Raw genomic sequence first — 20118 nt, forward strand, 5'->3', positions numbered from 1 at the left:
CAGAACCAGAGTTGATGAAGGTCAGATGAACATGAAGAGCAGCCAGAAACTCCTGAACACTCAGATGGACAAAGCAGAACACCTTGTCCTGGTACAGACCTCTCTCCTCTTTAAAGATCTGTGTGAACACTCCTGAGTACACTGAGGCTGCTCTGATATCGATGCCACACTCTGTCAGGTCTGAATCATAGAAGATCAGGTTTCCCTTCTGCAGCTGATCAAAAGCCAGTTTTCCCAGAGACTCAATAATCTTCCTGCTCTCTCGACTCCAGTGTGGATCTGTTTCAGCTCCTCCATCATACTTGACCTTCTTCACTTTGGTCTGAACCACCAGGAAGTGGATGTACATCTCAGTCAGGGTTCTGGGCAACTCTCCTCTCTCTCTGGTCTCCAACACATCCTCCAGAACTGTAGCAGTGATCCAGCAGAAGACTGGGATGTGGCACATGATGTGGAGGCTTCGTGATGTCTTCATATGGTAGATGATCCTGCTGGCCTGCTCCTTATCTCTGAATCTCTTTCTGAAGTACTCCTCCTTCTGTGGGTCATTGAACCCTCTGACCTCTGTTACCATGCCAACACACTGAGGAGGGATCTGATTGGCTGCTGCAGGTCGTGTGGTTATCCAGAGGAGAGCAGAGGGAAGCAGTTTCCCCCTGATGAGGTTTGTCAGCAGAACGTCCACTGAGGTGGACTCTGTAGCATCAGTCAGGATCTCCTTGTTGTGGAAGTCCAGAGGAAGTCGACTTTCATCCAGACCATCAAAGATGAACAGAACCTGGAAGTGTTCAAAGCTGCAGATTTTTTTGGTTTCACTAAAGAAGTGATGAACAAGTTCCACCAAACTGAACTTTTTCTCCTTCAGCACATTCAGCTCTCTGAAAGTGAATGGAAATATGAACTGGATGTTCTGGTGGGCTTTGTCTTCAGCCCAGTCCAGAGTGAACTTCTGTGTTAAGACTGTTTTCCCAATGCCAGCCACTCCCTTTGTCATCACTGTTCTGATTGGTTGATCTCTGCCAGCTGTGTCTTTAAATATGTCTTCTTGTGTGATTGTTGTTTCTGGTCTGTGTGGTTTCCTGGATGCTGTTTCAATCTGTCTGACCTCATGTTCATCATTGACCTCTCCAGTCCCTCCCTCTGTGATGTAGAGCTCTGTGTAGATCTGGTTCAGAAGGGTTGGACTTCCTGCTTTAGCAATCCCCTCAAACACAGACTGGAACTTCTTCTTCAGACTAGATTTAAGTTGATGTTGATAAACTGCAGCAAGATGTTCTAAATAAACATAAAAAGTAAAATCATGAACAAATAAAAATCATAGTCTGAAGAGGTTTGAATAAATGTCATTCCATCTCTTCAGACATCAGTAAATGTCTGATTTGTCCATCAGGTTAAATCTTTGTAGAAATCCTCTTACTCATCTGCAGATGGTCAGCCAGCTCCTCCTGCTTCATCCTCCTCAGGAAGTTCAGTGTGATCTTCATCAGTGCCTCTCTGCTACTCCTCCTCTGCTTTTGATCCTCACCTCCCAACGCCTCATCATCCTCTCTCTGACTCTCTGAACATTCTGGTTCATCTGGTCTCAGAACCCTCTGTATCTTCTTCAGCTCATTCTTCACAAAAGTCACAATATTGTCCTCCAGCAGCTGGAACAAAACAATAAATAAAGGAAACATCAGACTGAAATCATGGAGCCAAACACCAGATGCATGCTTGACAGACTGACACTCCTCTGATCTACAAAATGCAGCATGGAGATGACTGTGAACAAAACCCATAGAAAAGTAGTTGTTCTACATGTACAGACCATAAATATGGAGTCCAGCTGTGTTTGATTCTGCTGGACAGACTGACCACTGGGAACCTCTGAGCTCTGCTGGTCCACTCTGTGACAGAACCAGGAACAATTAGGAAGTCAGGAAATATTAATCCAGCAGTATTCACAGAGGAAAAAACAAAGAGTTTTATATTAAAACTCCTTGAAGCAGAAAAGCAGAGCATTACATGAACACAATACAAAGAAGTTAGAAAGAGGAAGATGAACTATGTCATGGAAATTTCTGTTATCAAAGAATGAGAGTCTGTTCCAATAACTAGAGAAGGATTAATCTTTTTTATTTTTATTCAAAGGCAAAAACTTTCAAAGGCCCATCTCACTGAACACAGTCAGCAGAAAAGCCCTGAACAACACACATCACATGATTATATAGTCAGTCAGATTATATAGTCATCAGCAAAGAACACACCCAAAGTCTGAGCTTACCTCCATTACCAGGGGGAAAAGAGAGCCAAATCCTTACCCAATGTCATGAAACTGCCCCTCACCTCATTGAAGGGAACAATTTCAATTGGACTTTTGTTTTAAAAAAATATCCAACATCACTGGCAGGAAATGATAGCTGACAGGGAGTCTTATCAGAAACCTCTAGTTCTCTCTTACTAAAGGAGAGCTAGAAACATAGATATAAGTGGTCTGACACTTACACAGTGACAAAACATTCATATACACAAAACACTATCAAAACAACATTAAGTCAAATTTAAATGAAATAGTTAAATCGAAATTTTAACTATTTCACATCCTTCTACTACAACTAGAAGGATCAAGTACAGTAGCATCAGAATGACACAGTAGACATTTTAAAAGCTTGATGCTGAACTTGGATTTCAAACACTCTAAACTTTCAGCAGATCTGATGCTGGTGGAGACAGTTTCCCAGAGCTTGGGGACAGTGGAAGTGAAAGATCTGTCCACACATGTCTTCAGGACAGTGTGGGACATTCATCAGGTTCTGATGACTAGATCTGAGGTGATGTGGACCTGGAGCAGGTCTGAGATACATGGGTGTGTGTCCATGTGGGATCCTCTCCTGGATGTTATAGTGAAGATTTTAAAATGGATCCTGTAGATCCCTGGAAGCCATGAGCTCACATTGTATCTGTCCACACAGAGACAATCAGAAGATAAAGGTCCATGAAGTGATACCTGGATGTGAGCAGTGAACCAGATGATCAAAGTATCATCTGGTTTAATGTTTACATTAAATCTTTACAACAATTAGTGGGATCAGCAATTATTTCTGCTGATCCCATTCAGAACCAGCAGAACCTCTGATGGTCCACATCAGCTCGGTTTGGTTGAGTTCCAGCAGATCTCACCAACCACATCATGAAGCTTTCCTTCCCTGCTGAACTGCTCTCACAATGCACGCAGGAACCAAGTCCTGATGGACCAGACTGGCTTTACCAGGTATTTCCCAGTGAGTTGTGTAAATTTGTTCCACTGTTAGTCTGACATGGAGCCATGAAGCAACAGAACATCATCATCAACAACCAGACATGAAGATATGAAGGTGTTTTCATGAGAATAGATCAGCTGATTTCTGTAGATAATGGATCAAACCTCTCTGTAAATATAACTGGAAACATCTGAGTTCTTACTGGTTCAGTCTCCAAAGTTACATCAGTTAGAAACAGCTCACCTCTCTGATGGTGGAGCTCCAGGAGATTTAAAGTCAATGAATTCATCCTTTGACCTGTTGCTCTTAAATGACACACAGCTGGGTTCTGGTCCTGGTTCTGGTTTGAGTCTCTGATGGATCCTGACAGAAACATGATGATTAAAACTTAATCTGTTCAGTCTGGATGAAGCAGCAAAGAGGAGCAGCAGCAGCTTCATCACCACGTCGCTCTGCTGGAGTATTTAATTTATTTATTTAAATTTTGAAAGTGCACTTTAAATTGATTAGTTTGGAATGTGATTGGGATTGTTTAAATACATTTTTAAATTATGCTTAAATTAACCTTATTACTGAAATGTTGAATCACATTAAAATTATTATAAATCTAACAATATGCATAAACCAATGCCCAAATTTAATATATAAATTATTTGTATATATGTACATGATGATCATTGTTTGTTAGGATAAAACTCTTAATGTGTATTTCTGACCTTTAAGGTCAGTTTATTCCCCTTCTGTTGGACCAGAATCCTCATTTGGTTATGAAAATAACGAGCTAGAAAATGGATAATGGACCTGATCATTTTGGAATGAATTTACTAAGATTTAAATATCTTGTGTCTCAACTTGATGCTGCAGTTGTCTTTTTTTAATTACTTAATATTTATACACCAAAACTGAAAGAACTGCCTTCTGCTTTTCATTCACACCTCTGGCTTTTATTAAAGGACATTTTGCTGATGCTGCTTTTGTATCTACAGTCAACTGCCAAGCTAGCACTTATGTGTTACATTACCAAGGAGACATCAATGTCATTGACTTAATATATATGAAAAGAAACTGTAGTGGAAAAATTAAAGAAAGGTCACACCTGCTAGTTGTATTGCTATATGTTTATTCTAAGTTCCAGTATATTCCCACCAAGTTAAACTATTTTGGTTACATGTACAAGGTTGGACGTTGTTTTTCAAAGCTGCATGGGAACCAGTCTATTTCCCACGCTTAGGATCCCTTATCCCTTTGTATAAAACTCATGTGTTGTCTCTGCCTGGGAGAGCTTTTCATCCAGACTTGCTTCATTATAGATTGTCCTACAAGCTCTCTGTATTGTGCACAATATATGAATAAACCTGATTGAGTGATTTCACCTGAACAGTGCTTGGAAATAGTATTTTTTCCACGACAGTTTGGTGCCGTGACCCGGATCCCTCGACTGGACATCTGAGGACGTCGACGAACAGCGTTTGGCCGACCTGGACTAAATTCCAGCCTCAAACCTCGATTTAAGAGAAGAGGGCTGTTGGTCGGCTCCACGGCTCCAGCGCTGGGATCAACCAACTCAAAACCACTGTTATCAGGTGGGAAACTCACTCAGGCTAACAAATTTGATTTTGCAAATTCTAAATAATTAAATCTAAAATAGTAAAGGATCCGATAAACCTTTCACCCTGGGGAATAGAGATTGACGGTGTTAAGAGGAAACGTTGGGTTAAAATCCCACGAGGAAAATTAATAAGAAAAATAAAATACATAAAAAAATAAAATAAAATAAAAATAATATTTAAAAAAAAGGAAAACAACGGTTGGGAAAGAGTCCCTCCGGAATTTGTTTGAGTTTCAGTCTCAAACGGAAGAAAAAAGGGAACCACCGGTTTCTAGGCTGAGGGTCCTAGTGAAAGACCTTATCGGTGAATAAGGCAGGTATTTTCTTTAGTTTTGGTTTTCTAAATTAGGGGAACTAAACCTTTGGAGAATCCTAAAGACCTTTATCAAAAATAAAGACCCCTCTTAAAGGAGTAAGAGGCAGAGCGACCACAAAGCTGATTTGTTGGATTCTGCGAAGACGTTTGCAGTCTAAAGAGGAAATCCCACCCAATTCAAGAAGAATGGGTCTACGTGGTTCCAGAACGGAATCTCCTCCTCAGGGTGAATTGTTTGACTATTTGATAATGAAATATTGAAAAAAAAGGAGTGTGCTTGGTGTGAATGAATGTGGAATGACTTTAAATGGTGGAATTTTTCCCTGCAAAGCGAATTAGAAGCAGAGGAGAAACGAATAAAGAATAAAAATGCTGAATATAATTCTTTAATAAATTACAGGCCTTAATCTCTTTAAAAAAATTTTTTTTGTGTGTATTTGAATAAACAAGATGATTGTATTTCTTAAAAGGATCAGTCAATCAATTTTATTTACAAGGGACCCTTTCAAGCAGCTCAAAGAGCTGTGCAAACAATTTCCCTCAGGTTTCTCTGATGATCATGCAAAAGGGTTAGAAGATTCATAAATATATATATGTATAGGAAAAAACAAGGCAAACTACAAAACAAGCCCTAATCAATTTCTACTTGTTTCTTCTCTTTCCCTCTGTCTGAGCCTCGCTGCAGTGCATCTGACCTCTGACCTCAACTCCTCAAACCTGTCCTCCCATGGACCGGATGATGTCCCTCCTACAAAACCAGCTGATGAAAGAGACAGAGAGGATCCAGAGAATCAAGAAGATGAAGAAGACAAAGAAGACCTCTATCACCTCCAGGCCCTGAAGTGTCTGTTGATCCTAACTTTTCTTTTGACACCAGAGAACTGATGGAACATTTACATTCAGGGGACGACTGTCAGGTCTCCTGTTGGACATTTGGACTGGAACTGTGCGCAACTGAGTTTTGTGTCAGCGTGGAGAAGGAAAAGATAAACAAAGCTTCAGAGCTGTGAGAGAAGAAGACTCTGAACTGTTGATGCTTGTTTCATCTGTGGACAACATGGACATTGACTGAGGGACGATCTGGACAAGCCAAAGATCCAAGACCAGAACCAGTTGGACTGACAGGGAGTCGGAGGAGAGAGACGGGGAGGATTTTGCTGCAGCGACGCCGACAAGAGGAGGGGGAGAGGAACGAAAGAAAGAGACGTTCAAGATAAGTGCCACACACACACACAGCTGTAACACACACATACAGCCACTGCAACGAAGACTGCTTGCTACTAACCCTGTACACATTTAGAATTTTTTTTAGCAAGAAAAGATTGACTTTAATAGAGTTTTGTATTTCTGTTATCTCTGAGTCCTGAACAGAAGAACCAATATTAAAGGTCCTTTAGGGGTCCATGAACCATAGATTGAGAAACTGTGATGGGAAACTCTAATAACTGTAGTTCTGTAACAAAATTATGCCATTGAAATAAACAAATAAGATGTTGGTGAACACTTTTAAGTAAAATTATGGTTCTGAAAGAAAAGTTAAAATAAATAAATAATTTAAAAAGCTGAACTGTTGCAGACACAGACAGTAAATACAATGTTATCAATGAGAATTACAAAGTGGTCCTATATAAAATACCAGGGTCCCTTGACTCTAAACATTTTAAAGATTTTTTTTTCTTCCCTTTTGAAAATCTATGATGAGTTGCATAAAATAATATAAAATAAATTAAATTATTTTTTTAATTGTTAAGAATTACAGATCCTTGCTACTGCAGTGTTTATAATATTTTGGTATACCATATAATATATAATATTTGGTTATGTTTAAACTGAACAAAGGAAAGTTCCTATAAAATACAGCTGTGATTAATTTGAACTGAGAGGTTAAAATACTTTTTGTTATCCTGGAACTACTAGTTATGAAAAAATTTAAAAAATAATAATAATAATAAATAATGAAGTGCTTCAGCAAAAAACTTGATCAATTTGTTGGTGTAATCCTAAATTATATTGAGATCTCTTTTGTATGTGTACACATAGCTTAAAACTTTAAACAGGATCTTGTACATTAGAGTTGAATTCAAACATTAAAATATGTTGTTAACAAAAAACGATTGAGGAAATGAAGCTTCAGTAAATTTGATAATTGCAATTTAAGAAAATATACAACATGAGAATTGACTGTTAAAGTTTGATTGATGGACTTTTGACTGACTCCAAATTCTGATAGCAACATTTGTTTGTGTTTTTCAATGTTGGAGTGAATGTTTGTTTGTATGTTTGTGTTTGATGAATGTTTGTTTGCTAGACTAAAAAATTATAAAAGGTTTTGTATACCCTGATCTTCACTAACTGAAATCTTCTGACTGGACCAATCTTGATGCAGTTTATTAATGGCTCTGCATTATGTGACCATGCTATTGATCTAACCTTGTTTGCTTTTTGCATAAATCACCTATCTTTGGCTCTATGTTCAAACATTTTCCTGCTAAAACGTCTGCACAAGTAGCACTTACTGCAGCATGTAAACTGGTTGCTTGTGTGCTATTATTCTTACTGATTCCAAGATTGTTATTATGTTGTCTTATTGCTAAAACCTGTCCACTTTGCTTTGTCGAGCCTCACAGACAGTGGAAACCTTCCTGCCATTTCCTGCCAAAGTGCTGCTGCAGCCATCAGACCAGCTGATGGGTCTTGATGAGGGATTTCCAGAGGAAGGACTGGAACTCCAACCGCTGGCAGAGGCCGTTCCAGAGGCTATTCCAGGTGGCTATTCCAGAGGCTATTCCAGGTGTAACTCGTGACCAACACACCTGCTACAGTCCAGGAAGGAAGGAGCAACCTAAATCCACACTGTGATCTAGATGGGTATTACCTGTCTGTAATACCCATCTAGATCACAACTCTAACTCTGAAACAACAGAGTGAGTAGCAAAAATTCACTCTACCAAGTATCCAGTTCAACAACCTCTGACACCGCAGACAGCCATGTTTAATTTCCTGGATCACTGAAAAACCTTCATTACAATTGGTGTTAAGTGCTAGTAACCTCTGACACCCAAAGAGGAAAGGAAGCAACGAAAGGAATACGGAAGAGACGGAACATAACAACAAACATTGGTTGCTTTTGTACATCAAAGAAAAGGCTCCACAACCAAAGAACTATTGCTGGTCCACTGGCGAGTAGTCGAAGTGGGGAGTGAAGAATAAATATATATATTAAAAAGTTCCAGAGAGAGAAAAAAAGAAAGGAACAAGGATGTTCATTATGACAGTGACCACGTCTTCATCTTGTTTCAATTGCAGACATTTGTGTTATTTCTAATTTTGTTGTACTTTTATTCCAGCTGATGATGAAGATGGTGGTGCTATCCTAGCTTAGCTTTTCTATACTGTTTGCAATTCACAGAAATGTCTATGTTTCACAAAAACAAATGCCTATCCTTTCTGCGTGTTCTAAATATGCATTTTATGTTTTGATTTTATTTTTCATTTGATCTGGAAATGATTTTTTTTTCCTTTTTAGGTTTTTTCTCTTTTTAAGTTTAGTTGAAGTAGGGTATTTCATGATTATGGATTGTTGTTGTTGTTTTGACGCTGATTTTTTGTTTGTTTTTCTTTTTAAATGTTTTTTTATTGTTAATTTTTTTCTCCTCCTTAATTAGCTTTTGTATTACATTGTTATTTTTATTATTGTTGTTACGTCCACCAGGCTCGTTTGGTGGGGTAACATTAAAGGAGACCACACAAGGATTTTCTAATTAAATGAAAATTGCATTTATTAAATTATACTAAAGAAATAACACCTGAAAAGAGAATTACCTGAACTGAGAAACCAAAATAAATTAATGCAAGACCCATAGCCAACCAGAAATAAGCAAATGCAAAACAAACCTAACAAAACTTAACCATAAGATGCAAACCAAACCAAATGGGGTTCTGAGGAGGGAGAGGGGAAAAGCCTCCAATCTGCTGCAGAATGGCAGCTTTTAAAGCAGCAGAGCACCAATCAGGGAAAAACATAACACCTACAGAAGGCCTGCCTCCAGAACCCTACAAGGAAAAAGGGCAGAGACCCACTGCAGCCGTAACATTGTTTCTTGGGTTTTTATGTCTTCAATCATTGGTATGATACCTCCACAATTTTCCTGGATGGAACATATAGAGGCCCGCCTCCCTGGCAAGGAGGGGTTGCAAGATAACTTTTCCTACCAAACACAGATATATTGTTATTGATATTGTTATAGGGTTGAATAGGTGACTGCCGGTAGGTTTTTTGTATCTTTCTATATGTTTCTTTTGTTATGTCTTCCAGGATAGTGTTGTGTTATGTCTTATGACTGAGGAGGGAAATGTGTGTTGATTAATATTAAATATTATCATATTTAATTATAATCAAAAGGGGGGAAATGTGATGGAAAAATTACATTAAGGTAACATCTGCTAGTCATGTTATATGAATGCTTGTGAACTCTCACCAAAAGAACTATTTGGGTTACATGTAGAAGGTTGGAAGTTGTTTTCTACAGCTGCATCAGAACCAGACTGTCTCACCCATTGTTGTTAATTCTTTATCTTTGGTATAAAACTCATGTGTTGTCTCTGCCTGGCAGAGCTTTTCACCCAGACCTTCTTCATTACTGATTGTCCTACAAGCTCTCTGTATTGTGCACAATATATGAATAAACCTGATTGAGTGATTTCACCTGAACAGTGCTTGGAAATAGTATTTTTTCCACGACAGAAACAAAAACTCAAATTCAGTCTAATTCTCTTATGACAACAAAACAGTTACAGCAGTTAGAAACATCTCACCTCTCTGATGGTGGAGATCCAGGAGATTTAAAATCAATGGGAAGACCCATTGACCTGTCGCTCTTCAAGGACACACAGCTGGGTTCTGGTTCTGGTTCTGGTTGGAGTCTCTGATGGATCCTGACAGAAACATGATGATTAAAACTTAATCAGCAAAGAGGAGCAGCAGCAGCTTCATCACCACGTCTGTTCTGGCCTGATATAGTGAACGCTGTGTGAAAAGGGCTGTGGACAGTTAGAGATGGTGACCTCACCTCTGACCTTTGCTCTGGCTCTCATCTTCCCCACACAGAGTGGTTTTAGAGGGAGGGACTCCCTCCTCTCTGTCCTCACACTGATCCATGCTGCTGAATTCACATCAGCTCACACACACTTTCTACCTTCACCTGCAGAGGAAACACACATCATTCATCTGCACATCAACTCTGATCATCCTTTACATCATTAGAGCTGGAAAAAGATCAGCTGCTCCTCCTCTGATTGGCTCTTCTTCTCTGCTTCATATCAGTATCCAGGGTTTTTCCTAGTGTAATATGAGCCTGTTGGGTTGGTGCCTTAGCCAGGCTTAGCATGGCTTGTTTTTGTTTTTATTTTTTAAATAATAATTTTAATAAGCCAGACAGACAGCAAGTGCCTTTGCTGTGGTCAGTATTTCATTGTCAGGTCAGAATACCTCCTGAAATATTAGTTTATAGTTGATGCATTGAACAAGGCATGAAGCTGGCAGCAATTAACCTCACAGCACCAGATTGTAGCCATGGTAACAAAACAATCTAACTATGAAGATTGTTCTTTGGACTTTTAAAAAGTAAACTTTCCAGGTCAATAAAATCTTAAATTTAAATGTTAAACAATTTGTCATCTTTTAATGTATCTCTGCTGAATCCATTAAATCAAATTTAACAGCTTAGAAATTCTTAATAAACAAAAGTTACATTTCTATATCTGTGGTCGGTGTTAAAATGTTAGCTCTTATGGGGCCCTGAAATATTTGGGGCTGTTAAGCAATTGCTTTGTGCATTTATACCATGGGCCGACTCTAAATGTGATCAGTATTACATCATTTTTTTAGATCCACTTACTGTTGGCTGAGTTTGGATTTAACAGAAGTGTAAATAATTAATAGTTATTTTAATTGTATTTTTTATGTTTTAAAACTATAGTTGTGGGTTTAAATGTCTGCAATGTCATATCAGTATCAGGTGAATGCAGTCAGACAGCAGAGAGGCAGAGGAAGCTGCCATCAACTGCTGCACTTTTACTATCAGTCCACTAGATGGAGACATGGAGCAACATTTACATTCACTGATTCAACCTGAACAACAGGAAGTATTTTATTTCACAATCATTAATTTCTACAAGTGGATTATCTGTTCCATCATAGATTAACTATTTAATAATCTGACTGAATCAAACCCATTTTAACAATAACATTTTATTTTGAAAGGAAGCAACAGGACACTGTTGCTGACGTCAATGGTGGAGACTGGAATTTGATACCATAAAAAAACACTGAACTTTAATCCTATTGTAGAAAATGTACAAAAGAAACTAAATTCTTGGCTTCAAAGAGATTTATCAATTCAAGGAAGAATTTTGCTAACCAAAGCAGAAGGCATCTCCCGTTTAACTTATCCAGCTTTATCTCTTTCTGTAAATAAACAAACAATTGACGTCATTGATAAAATGCTTTATAGATTTGTATGGAAAAATAGGATTCATTATATCAGGAAATCAGTCTTAATGAACTCATTTGAACTTGGTGGCCTCAATTGTCTTGATTTCTCAACCTTAAACAATACATTCAAAATAAACTGGATTAAACAGTTTCTCAAAAATCCAACCTCAATCTGGAATTTTATACCCAACTATTTATTCTCAAAACTTGGTGGCCTTAAATTTATTCTCCTTTGCAACTACAAAATTGAAAAACTACCCATAAAGCTATCTAATTTTCACAAACAAATGCTTCTTTCCTGGTCTCTAATTTACAAGCATAATTTCTCACCCCATCGATATTATATTTGGAACAATGGAGACATTTTGTACAAGCATAAATCTTTATTCTTGGAAAATTGGTTTGAACATGGAATCATCTTGGTTCAGCAGCTTTTTAGACCTGATGGTGTCTTAATGTCTTATTCTGAACTTCTAGAAAGGTTTGGTCTCCCCATACCACCAAAGGAATATGCACTTGTTTTTGATGCCATCCCATCTGGTGTTATGATGCTTCTTAAGTCTTCTGTAACTTCTGTTCTGACTCCTCCAGGTCTAGACGCTGCTGTCACTAATGTTGGTCAAATCTGTTTTTCCACAAGAAAGCGAAAGAACAACCGTGATGTACGTGCCTTATTCCAGAAGGACATCGTCTCTGTTCCTAATGTTATCTCTTATTGGAATAACTTTGCCCCCAACCTGAACTGGAAAAAAATCTGGTGTCTTCCATCTAAATATTTAATTATTAATAAAATCAAAGAAGTGTCTTTTAAGATAATCCATCGTTTTTATCCCTGCAAATTTTTCCTTCAACGATACAAAAAAGACATTGACACAAACTGTTCATTTTGCCAACTCTATGTAGAAGATCTCTGTCACTTATTCTGGTCATGCTATTTCTCTTGTATTTTCTGGCAAGATATTTGTACGTTTATTTCCCAAAGAATTCTTGATAACTTTTCCCTCACTTATATAAATATGTTGTTTGGATTCTTCTCTTATCCCACTAACAAAACCAAACATTTTTATATTATCAATCTAATTTTATTAGTCGCAAAATATCATATACATAAATCTAAATTCTCAAATCAGAAACCTCGCTTTTCAGCCTTTAAAGTGGAATTCAAACAATATATTACATCTCTCCAGTATTCAAGGAATAGAAAAGCAATTAAGACAGTGGATATGTGCTCTCACTTTAACATCTTTCTAAGTTAACTTTTTTATTTATTTATTTGCTTTTCATTTTGTTTGTGCTTCCTATGTAACACCCTGGCATTGTTGTCTTGTCTGTTTTGCTACTTATTGCGTTGAGTCTGCTATTTTGTAAACCCCTTTATTGTCAATAAAAAAAAAAAAAAAAAAAAAAAAACCATAAAAAAACACGAATCTGTTCGGAGAAGAAAACAGTGAAACATCAGCTGTTCATCATGTTGTTTGATTCCAGTTCATCAATAATCTAATAATCCTGTAGAAACAGCAGAGATTTTAAAGTTTCAGCTGAAATCAGAATTGAATATTTTCTCCAAACATCAGAGATTAGAAACAATCAGGAAAAAGTTAAAGTGATGAAAAGGTTAAAGAAACAAATCAAACTTACAGTTTGTTCAAACGATCCAAAGAGTTAAAGAAGAAAAATTAAACAACAGGCTGAGACGCAACTAACGGACTGGAACAACATCTAAATAAAGCTTCTTCTTCTTCTTTCCTTTTTATTGCGGTAAGCAAACAACGTCTCGGTGCATTAGCGCCACCTTCCGGATTGGAGGATGGATCAGACGTTTAACTATTAAAATCTCCCTATAATACCTGTTCTTAGAAAACTAAAAATACTGCTAAAAACTACATCCGCAGATGATCTCTGAAACAATTCCCTAATATCTAATTTATTTTTATTCCTATTTAAATCTCTAAGTAACACCTCTCTTTCCTGAACATATTTATTACATTCTAAAAATATATGTTGTACTGTTTCTATTTTTCCACAATAATTACAACAACCTGTATTAAGTTTATTAATTATTTTAAGAGTACTTTTTAATCCTGTATGTACAAATCTTATTCTAGATATAACATCTTCTTTTTTTTAACTCTATTACATTTCCTAAATTCCCCAACTATTTTTTGGATGCTATAATAAAATCTAGCATTGCCTCATCTATCCCACTGTTCTTGCCATTTCTTCTTGATATCAATTTTAATAATATTCTTTACCTCATTTTTACTTATTTTAATATTTAAATCAACAATATTCTATTTTGCTGCACTCTTAACAAAACTATCAGCCAACTCATTTCCCATCACATCAATGTGGGCAGGAATCCAAACTACCGTATTTTCCAGACTATAAGTTTTTTCATAGTTTGGCCGGGGGTGCGACTTAAACTCTGGAGCGACTTATGTGTGAAATTATTTACACATTATTTGTAGTGGTCATTGTTGGCCAAACCAAACATCCAGTGAATGTTACATGAGGCCACTATAAGGCACTGGGGTCAAGTTTTCCATACGCAGGCAAAAGAAGGTTCACTGTCCAAACTTGTTTGTTGTTCTGGATGATTTATTTATTTATTTTTGTTTCAGCAAAACAATTACAGAGTTCAAACTTTGTCTTGTTTTCATGCTACCTCTCTTGCTCTGGTAAAAACCATAGGCCCCAAACCCAAATGCCTGCTGGTCTTTATCACTTATAGAAAGTGGATTGATCCACCTCACTTCCTGTCTTTAGAAAACAAATAAATAAGAACAAATAATAAAACAAAAGATAAATAGAATCAACAATTATTAACCTGCAAATAATACAAAAACTAGAAATGTAAGAACAAACTAACACAATTCAAATGAATAAAGAAATAAAGAATAAATAGCTCCAACATTATTATATCATATCATATCACATGTTATTGTTATTTCACACTAAACCGCAAGAGGGCGCTCTAGGCCTGTGTTGATAATGTGTGTGGTAGAAGCGCCGCATTAGCGCAGCTGTTTAAAAGCGACACCGAGGATGAAGATTTCATGGCGTTTAGTGGTTTGTAGTGACACGGATAGTTTGGTAAACTTGCTAGCATGTTATTTATGCTACAGTTATCTGAATAACTCTTAATATGTTATGTTAACATACCAGGCACGTTCTCAGTTTGTTGTTCATGTGTCATGTGACGTCATCATACCGTACAATTATTCAGCCTGTTGTTGCCTCTATTCTATTTTTATTTTTAATTGCCTTTCAAGATGACATGTCTGTTCTTGGTGTTGGATTTTATCAAATAAATTTCCCTCAAAAATGCAACTTATACTCCGGTGCGACTTATATATGTCTTTTCCTTCTTTATTATTCATTTTATGGCCGGATACTACGGTAGTTTAACATGAGAATCATAATTTTTAATACTGAAAACTGAGTGAATTATATCCAATATAATATCTTGCCTTGATTCTGAATTTAACTCTTGAATTCTTATTAATACTTGAATCAGAACAAATTAAAATCTCTCTCTCTTGTTTCCTCAATCAATCTAAAGCCATTAAAACAGCCATTAATTCACCTGTAAACACTGTCAATTTATCTGTTATTCTTTTATTTCTCATAATATTTAAATCTGGAATTACAAGTGATATACCTACTTTGTCATTTAACATTTTAGAAGCATCTGTATATATTTCCTCTGAATATTCTTTTTCTATATAACTTTCCACCTCTTTCTTTTCTGTCTCCCTTTTCTCAGTAAGTTTAAATCAACTTCATCCTGTCCAAAGATCCATGATGGAATAACAGGAATAACAACCACAGTTATCTATTCCTACATCTTTTACTTTGTTTATAATTATCCATCCAAAACTATTAATTTGTTTATTTTCTTTTTCTTGACAAGGTTGCAGCGTAACATGGAGGATGACCTTCATTCTGTCCTTTAATATTTGCCCAGTAAATTATGGCCAGTTGTTCTCCCCAGTGGCATCTCACCATCTCAACCAGTAGAGCTGAAACTGGAGTAGTTTTCATCGCTCCACAACAAAGTCTTAATGCCTGATATTGTATTCTATCTATATTTTTAATAAACTAATTGAAGCTGAATTGTATAAAATACATCCATAATCAAGAATTGATCTAATTAGTCCAATATAAATTGTATTTAATGCTTTCCTATCTGCTCCCCTTTCTTTGCCTCTCAAACATTTCATTATATTTACAATATTTTTACTTTTTTCAACTATTTTACCTACATGTATCTTCCATCTAAGTTTTTTTATTTAAACCAGATACCCAAATATTTAATTTGATCTGTCCTTTCTATAACATCCCCATATAATTTGAGATTTACATTAATATTTAATTTCCTATTTGTAAAAACAACAACTTTAGATTTGGATGTTGAGAATCTAAAGCTCAAACTTCTACACTATTTAATGCCTCTTGTAGTTTCCTATTTACAAATTCTATATTTTCCCCCTCTTCCAAATAAGACCATCATCTGCAAACAACGAGACACCAAAAGATTTATTTATGCTACTGAAAACATCATTAATCATTATAATAAATAGCATAGGACTTATTATGTTACCATTTTCAACTTGATATTTTGAACTTATTTCCCACCTATTTTTACTCTAATATTTCTTTCAGTTAAAATTGTTTTCATCCATCTATATATACTGCTCAAAAAAATAAAGGGAAGACTTAAACAACACAATATAACTCCAAGTAAATCAAACTTCTGTGAAATCAAACTGTCCACTTAGGAAGCAACACTGATTGACAATCAATTTTGTAATCAGATTTAAATGTAAAATATAGCAGAGATGCAGCGATCAGACCTTTTCTGTCCAACACTGATCTCCAGTTTTCATTCTGCTCTGATCTTCCAGTTCCTGGGATTTTTCCTCCAAAGAGAAAAATGTTCTGCAGGTTCTGAGTTTCAGGTAGAAGTTCTGAATGAAACAGAAAATATGAAGATTTTCTCCATTTTATGATTCAAAGCATCGTCATTAGACCTTCACCAACTGGTTTCAAGATGGGAATGTTTTACTGTAAATAAGGTATTTATGAAAGAGAGTTGATGAAAAAATCTTTTTAATACAAATATTTAAATTTGAACAGCAAATGAACCAAATGCAGAAGAAGAAAATGTTTTTATTTAAAACACACGAAGAAAAACTGCAGCAAATTCACAAATGGAAGAATTAATATTTAAATCTGACATGTTGAGAAAAATAGGAGCCGATAGAAACAGAAAATGATCAGTGATTGAGAAAAACTGATCAACATTTCAATGAAATCTGATGAATGAAACGAAAAAAAAAGAAAAACAACATCTTGATATTCAGTGTGAAGCTTTGACTGGAAACAGACAGAAATACATGTGGATCCTGGAATAATCCTGGAATAATTACAGCTTCCATCTTTAAAGGACTGGAAGAAGAAAAAGTTTCCCAGGATTCAATCAGAATTGTTTTACCAAGAAATAGATTGTAGAGACTGAACTATCTGCTTAACAGTGAGAGAGTTTCTCTGACAGGAGGAAAATCTTTAGACTCAACTCAGCACAGAAACACTGAGGAACCAGAACTGGACCAGAACCTAAATCCAGGAATCAGAGGTTCAGTGAATGTGGTGTTGAAGGTGTGGAGGAGGATCAGTGAGTCAGAGGAAACTCTGTAGAAGGACAGAATGCCAGCAGGACAGTCCACATACACTGCTACTCTGTTAGAGACAGAGGAGGAAGAGAGACGAGTTTCTATGTTATTGTGCCAGACAGAGTAACCATCATCATCAGAGCATCTCAGACTCCAGGAATGATCATTATATCCAAACACACAGTCTGTACTGTCTCCTTTCCTCCTGATTCTTCTGTAACTCACTGATATATCAACTCCTCCTCTCCACTCGACCTCCCAGTAACAGCGACCAGTCAGACCAGTTCTACACAGCAGCTGATTCCAGTAATCAAATCTGTCTGGATGATCAGGATATGACTGAAGCTCCTTCACAAATGTCACCTTCCTGTTGTCTTCAGACAGTTTGAGTTTTCTGCTCACTGTGTTTGTGTCGATGGTGAGTTGACAGGAATCTGATGGAGAGAACAAACACAATCCAGCTGCAGTTATTGATCATTTATTGACACTTTGATGATGACTCCTGAATGAGTGATGTGACAGTTTGAAGATGGTTGAATGTGAGCTGCTTTGTTGTCATGAATCAGATGAAAAATACACTTACACTTCCTCAGACCTGGTGTCAAGAATGGGACTCCAGCAGGCTCCACCCTGAAAGGAGGAGGGGGGTCAGACCATCAGTCTCTTTCAGCAGCAAACATGGACATTACATGTCTCTCAGACACACATTGTCCTCCACTGAGACAGGAACAGTCCAACATTTGGATTGCAAACTGCAGTGGATGTAGGAAGGACAGTTGGTGCTGCTGCAGCACAACTCATTTCTCCAAACACAGGAAAAGCTCCAACAGAGAGGAGAAAGGAAATCCCTCAGTAACAACCTGAAGAAAGTCACTGAAGACTAAAAGGACATCAGGAAACTAAGGAAACATTTCTGGAAGCTCAACCTGATTTAATAATCAGCATTAAAATACAATCAATCTAAACTCTGACACAACACCTGGATACCTGTTCCATCCACACTCCCACACACAGATGAAGGAATGAAACACTAAACAGCCCTGCTGCTGAAAACCTGCTGTGGCCTCACTGTAATATCCAGAAATACAAACATTAAAAAGGAGAAGCTGCATCACATTCAACAAAGAGTTCAACAAGAACCAAAGAAAATAATGAAACTTTTATTGAAGGATGGACAAAGTGTCATTATTTACCAAATGACACTTCATGACAACAGACGTAAACATTCATGAAGAGCCTTTCATTTTTATGACAATTAGTTGCTTGACTTGTTTTTCTGAATGTAGATTATTTTTTCTAGATATTTTTCATACTCCTCTTTTGTCCTGTCACTGAAGTAATTAAACTTATTCTAAAATCTGCATTTGGTCCAAGCTTATATTTCTTATATCTGCCAATAATATCTGCTTCATGATGTCATTTTTCTGTATATTTTTAACTTCCTGTCCATCAGCCAATCAGCTTCTTGTATTTTCTCAGTAGATCCACCAGTGGAAGCCCCGCCCAGCCCATGATGCTCCTGGTTTGTGAAGACAGAGAGACAAACTGAACTCTGATAGGAAACAGTTTCAAACTGATTTTCTCTCTCCAACCTCTTGGTTCCACATGGAGCTATATTTGGCCCCCTGCTGCTCTGACTACCATGTCATTGTGGTTCCAGTAGATGGGTCGGTTTCCCAGGTTCATTCAGCACCATGTGAAAGATTCCTACAGTTTTTCATGAGATGCAGTTTGCAAAGTTACAGAGAGAAAAATTGACAGCAATAATTTGAGTTATTTAGCCTGTCATAAGAGATAAAAAGAATTTCAGAATGTCAAGTCATATTTCACCATGTTATTTATTCATTTATAAAAGCCATGGTTCCAAACAAAATGTTTGATTAGCAAACTAAATATTTATCGTCAAACTAAATGTTTCCCAGCAGACTGACTAAAGACATTTCTCCCTCTTCCTCCTCTATCAGACCTTCTCTGCTCCTGCAGCAGGTTCCTCCATACCTGAGAGCTTCCAGTCTCCAGTGTGGATCCTTCAGTCCAGCCGACAGCAGCTTCACTCCTGAGTCTCCTGGATGATTGTAGCTCAGGTCCAACTCTTTCAGATGGGAGGGGTTGGAGGTCAGAGCTGAGGCCAGAGAAGCACAGCCTTCCTCTGAGACCAAACAGCCTGATAAGCTGCAGACACACAATTCATCACATGATGAGAATATGAGAACATTGAGGTAGAACCCAAGGTCTGAACTGGTTATTTTCACGAAAGGAAAACACACAAGAAATTTATGCTTTTCTGTCCAATCAACTTGCTTGGACAGACTGACAGACAATTCATCACATGATGAAAATATGAGAACACTGAAGTAGAACCCAAGGTCTGAACTGATCACTGGCTGGCCGGCGGATGTATGGATGGATGGAGGGACGGATGGGTGGATGCATTTTTAACATGTGGAATGAATAAGAAAGCCAAGCAACTGCTGGGATCTGTAATTAAGCTTCTTTTTGCACCTAAGATGCAGCAATTTGTCAAGTGCCCAGTTACCTGAGAATTTCCAGGTTGCAGTTTGGACTCTTCAGTCCAGCAGAGAGAAACTTCACTCCTGAATCCTGCAGGTTGTTGTTACTCAGGTCCAGTTCTCTGAGACTGGAGGACTGGGAGCTGAGAACTGAGGACAGAGCTTCACAGCTTCTCTCTGAGAGGTTACAGCCACTCAGTCTGAGGAGACAGAGAGAAAAATATTAAATATTTCTTCAAAATTTATGCTTTTTGTTCCAGTCAACGATATTGCTTT

At 37.2% G+C, this 20118-nt stretch overlaps 2 protein-coding genes across 2 annotated transcripts in view; both read right to left on the bottom strand.

Annotated features, from left to right (window-relative positions):
* The window catches only part of LOC116724487 (NLR family CARD domain-containing protein 3-like), a 638369-nt gene that overhangs the window by 573311 nt on the left and 44940 nt on the right, over positions 1–20118 (bottom strand). The gene's annotated exons all lie outside the window — the stretch shown is intronic.
* Positions 1–20118, bottom strand: part of LOC116724446 (NLR family CARD domain-containing protein 3-like) — a 69004-nt gene that overhangs the window by 37546 nt on the left and 11340 nt on the right. The window contains exons 4-5 of the mRNA XM_032570164.1: positions 9980–10099; positions 3483–3602 (exon numbers count right to left, since the gene is read on the bottom strand). Coding sequence (XP_032426055.1) covers positions 3483–3602; positions 9980–10099 — 240 coding nt within the window. The remainder of the gene's footprint in view (positions 1–3482; positions 3603–9979; positions 10100–20118) is intronic.

This window comes from Xiphophorus hellerii, chromosome 8, assembly GCF_003331165.1.
Source record: "Xiphophorus hellerii strain 12219 chromosome 8, Xiphophorus_hellerii-4.1, whole genome shotgun sequence".
Lineage (NCBI taxonomy): Eukaryota > Metazoa > Chordata > Actinopteri > Cyprinodontiformes > Poeciliidae > Xiphophorus > Xiphophorus hellerii.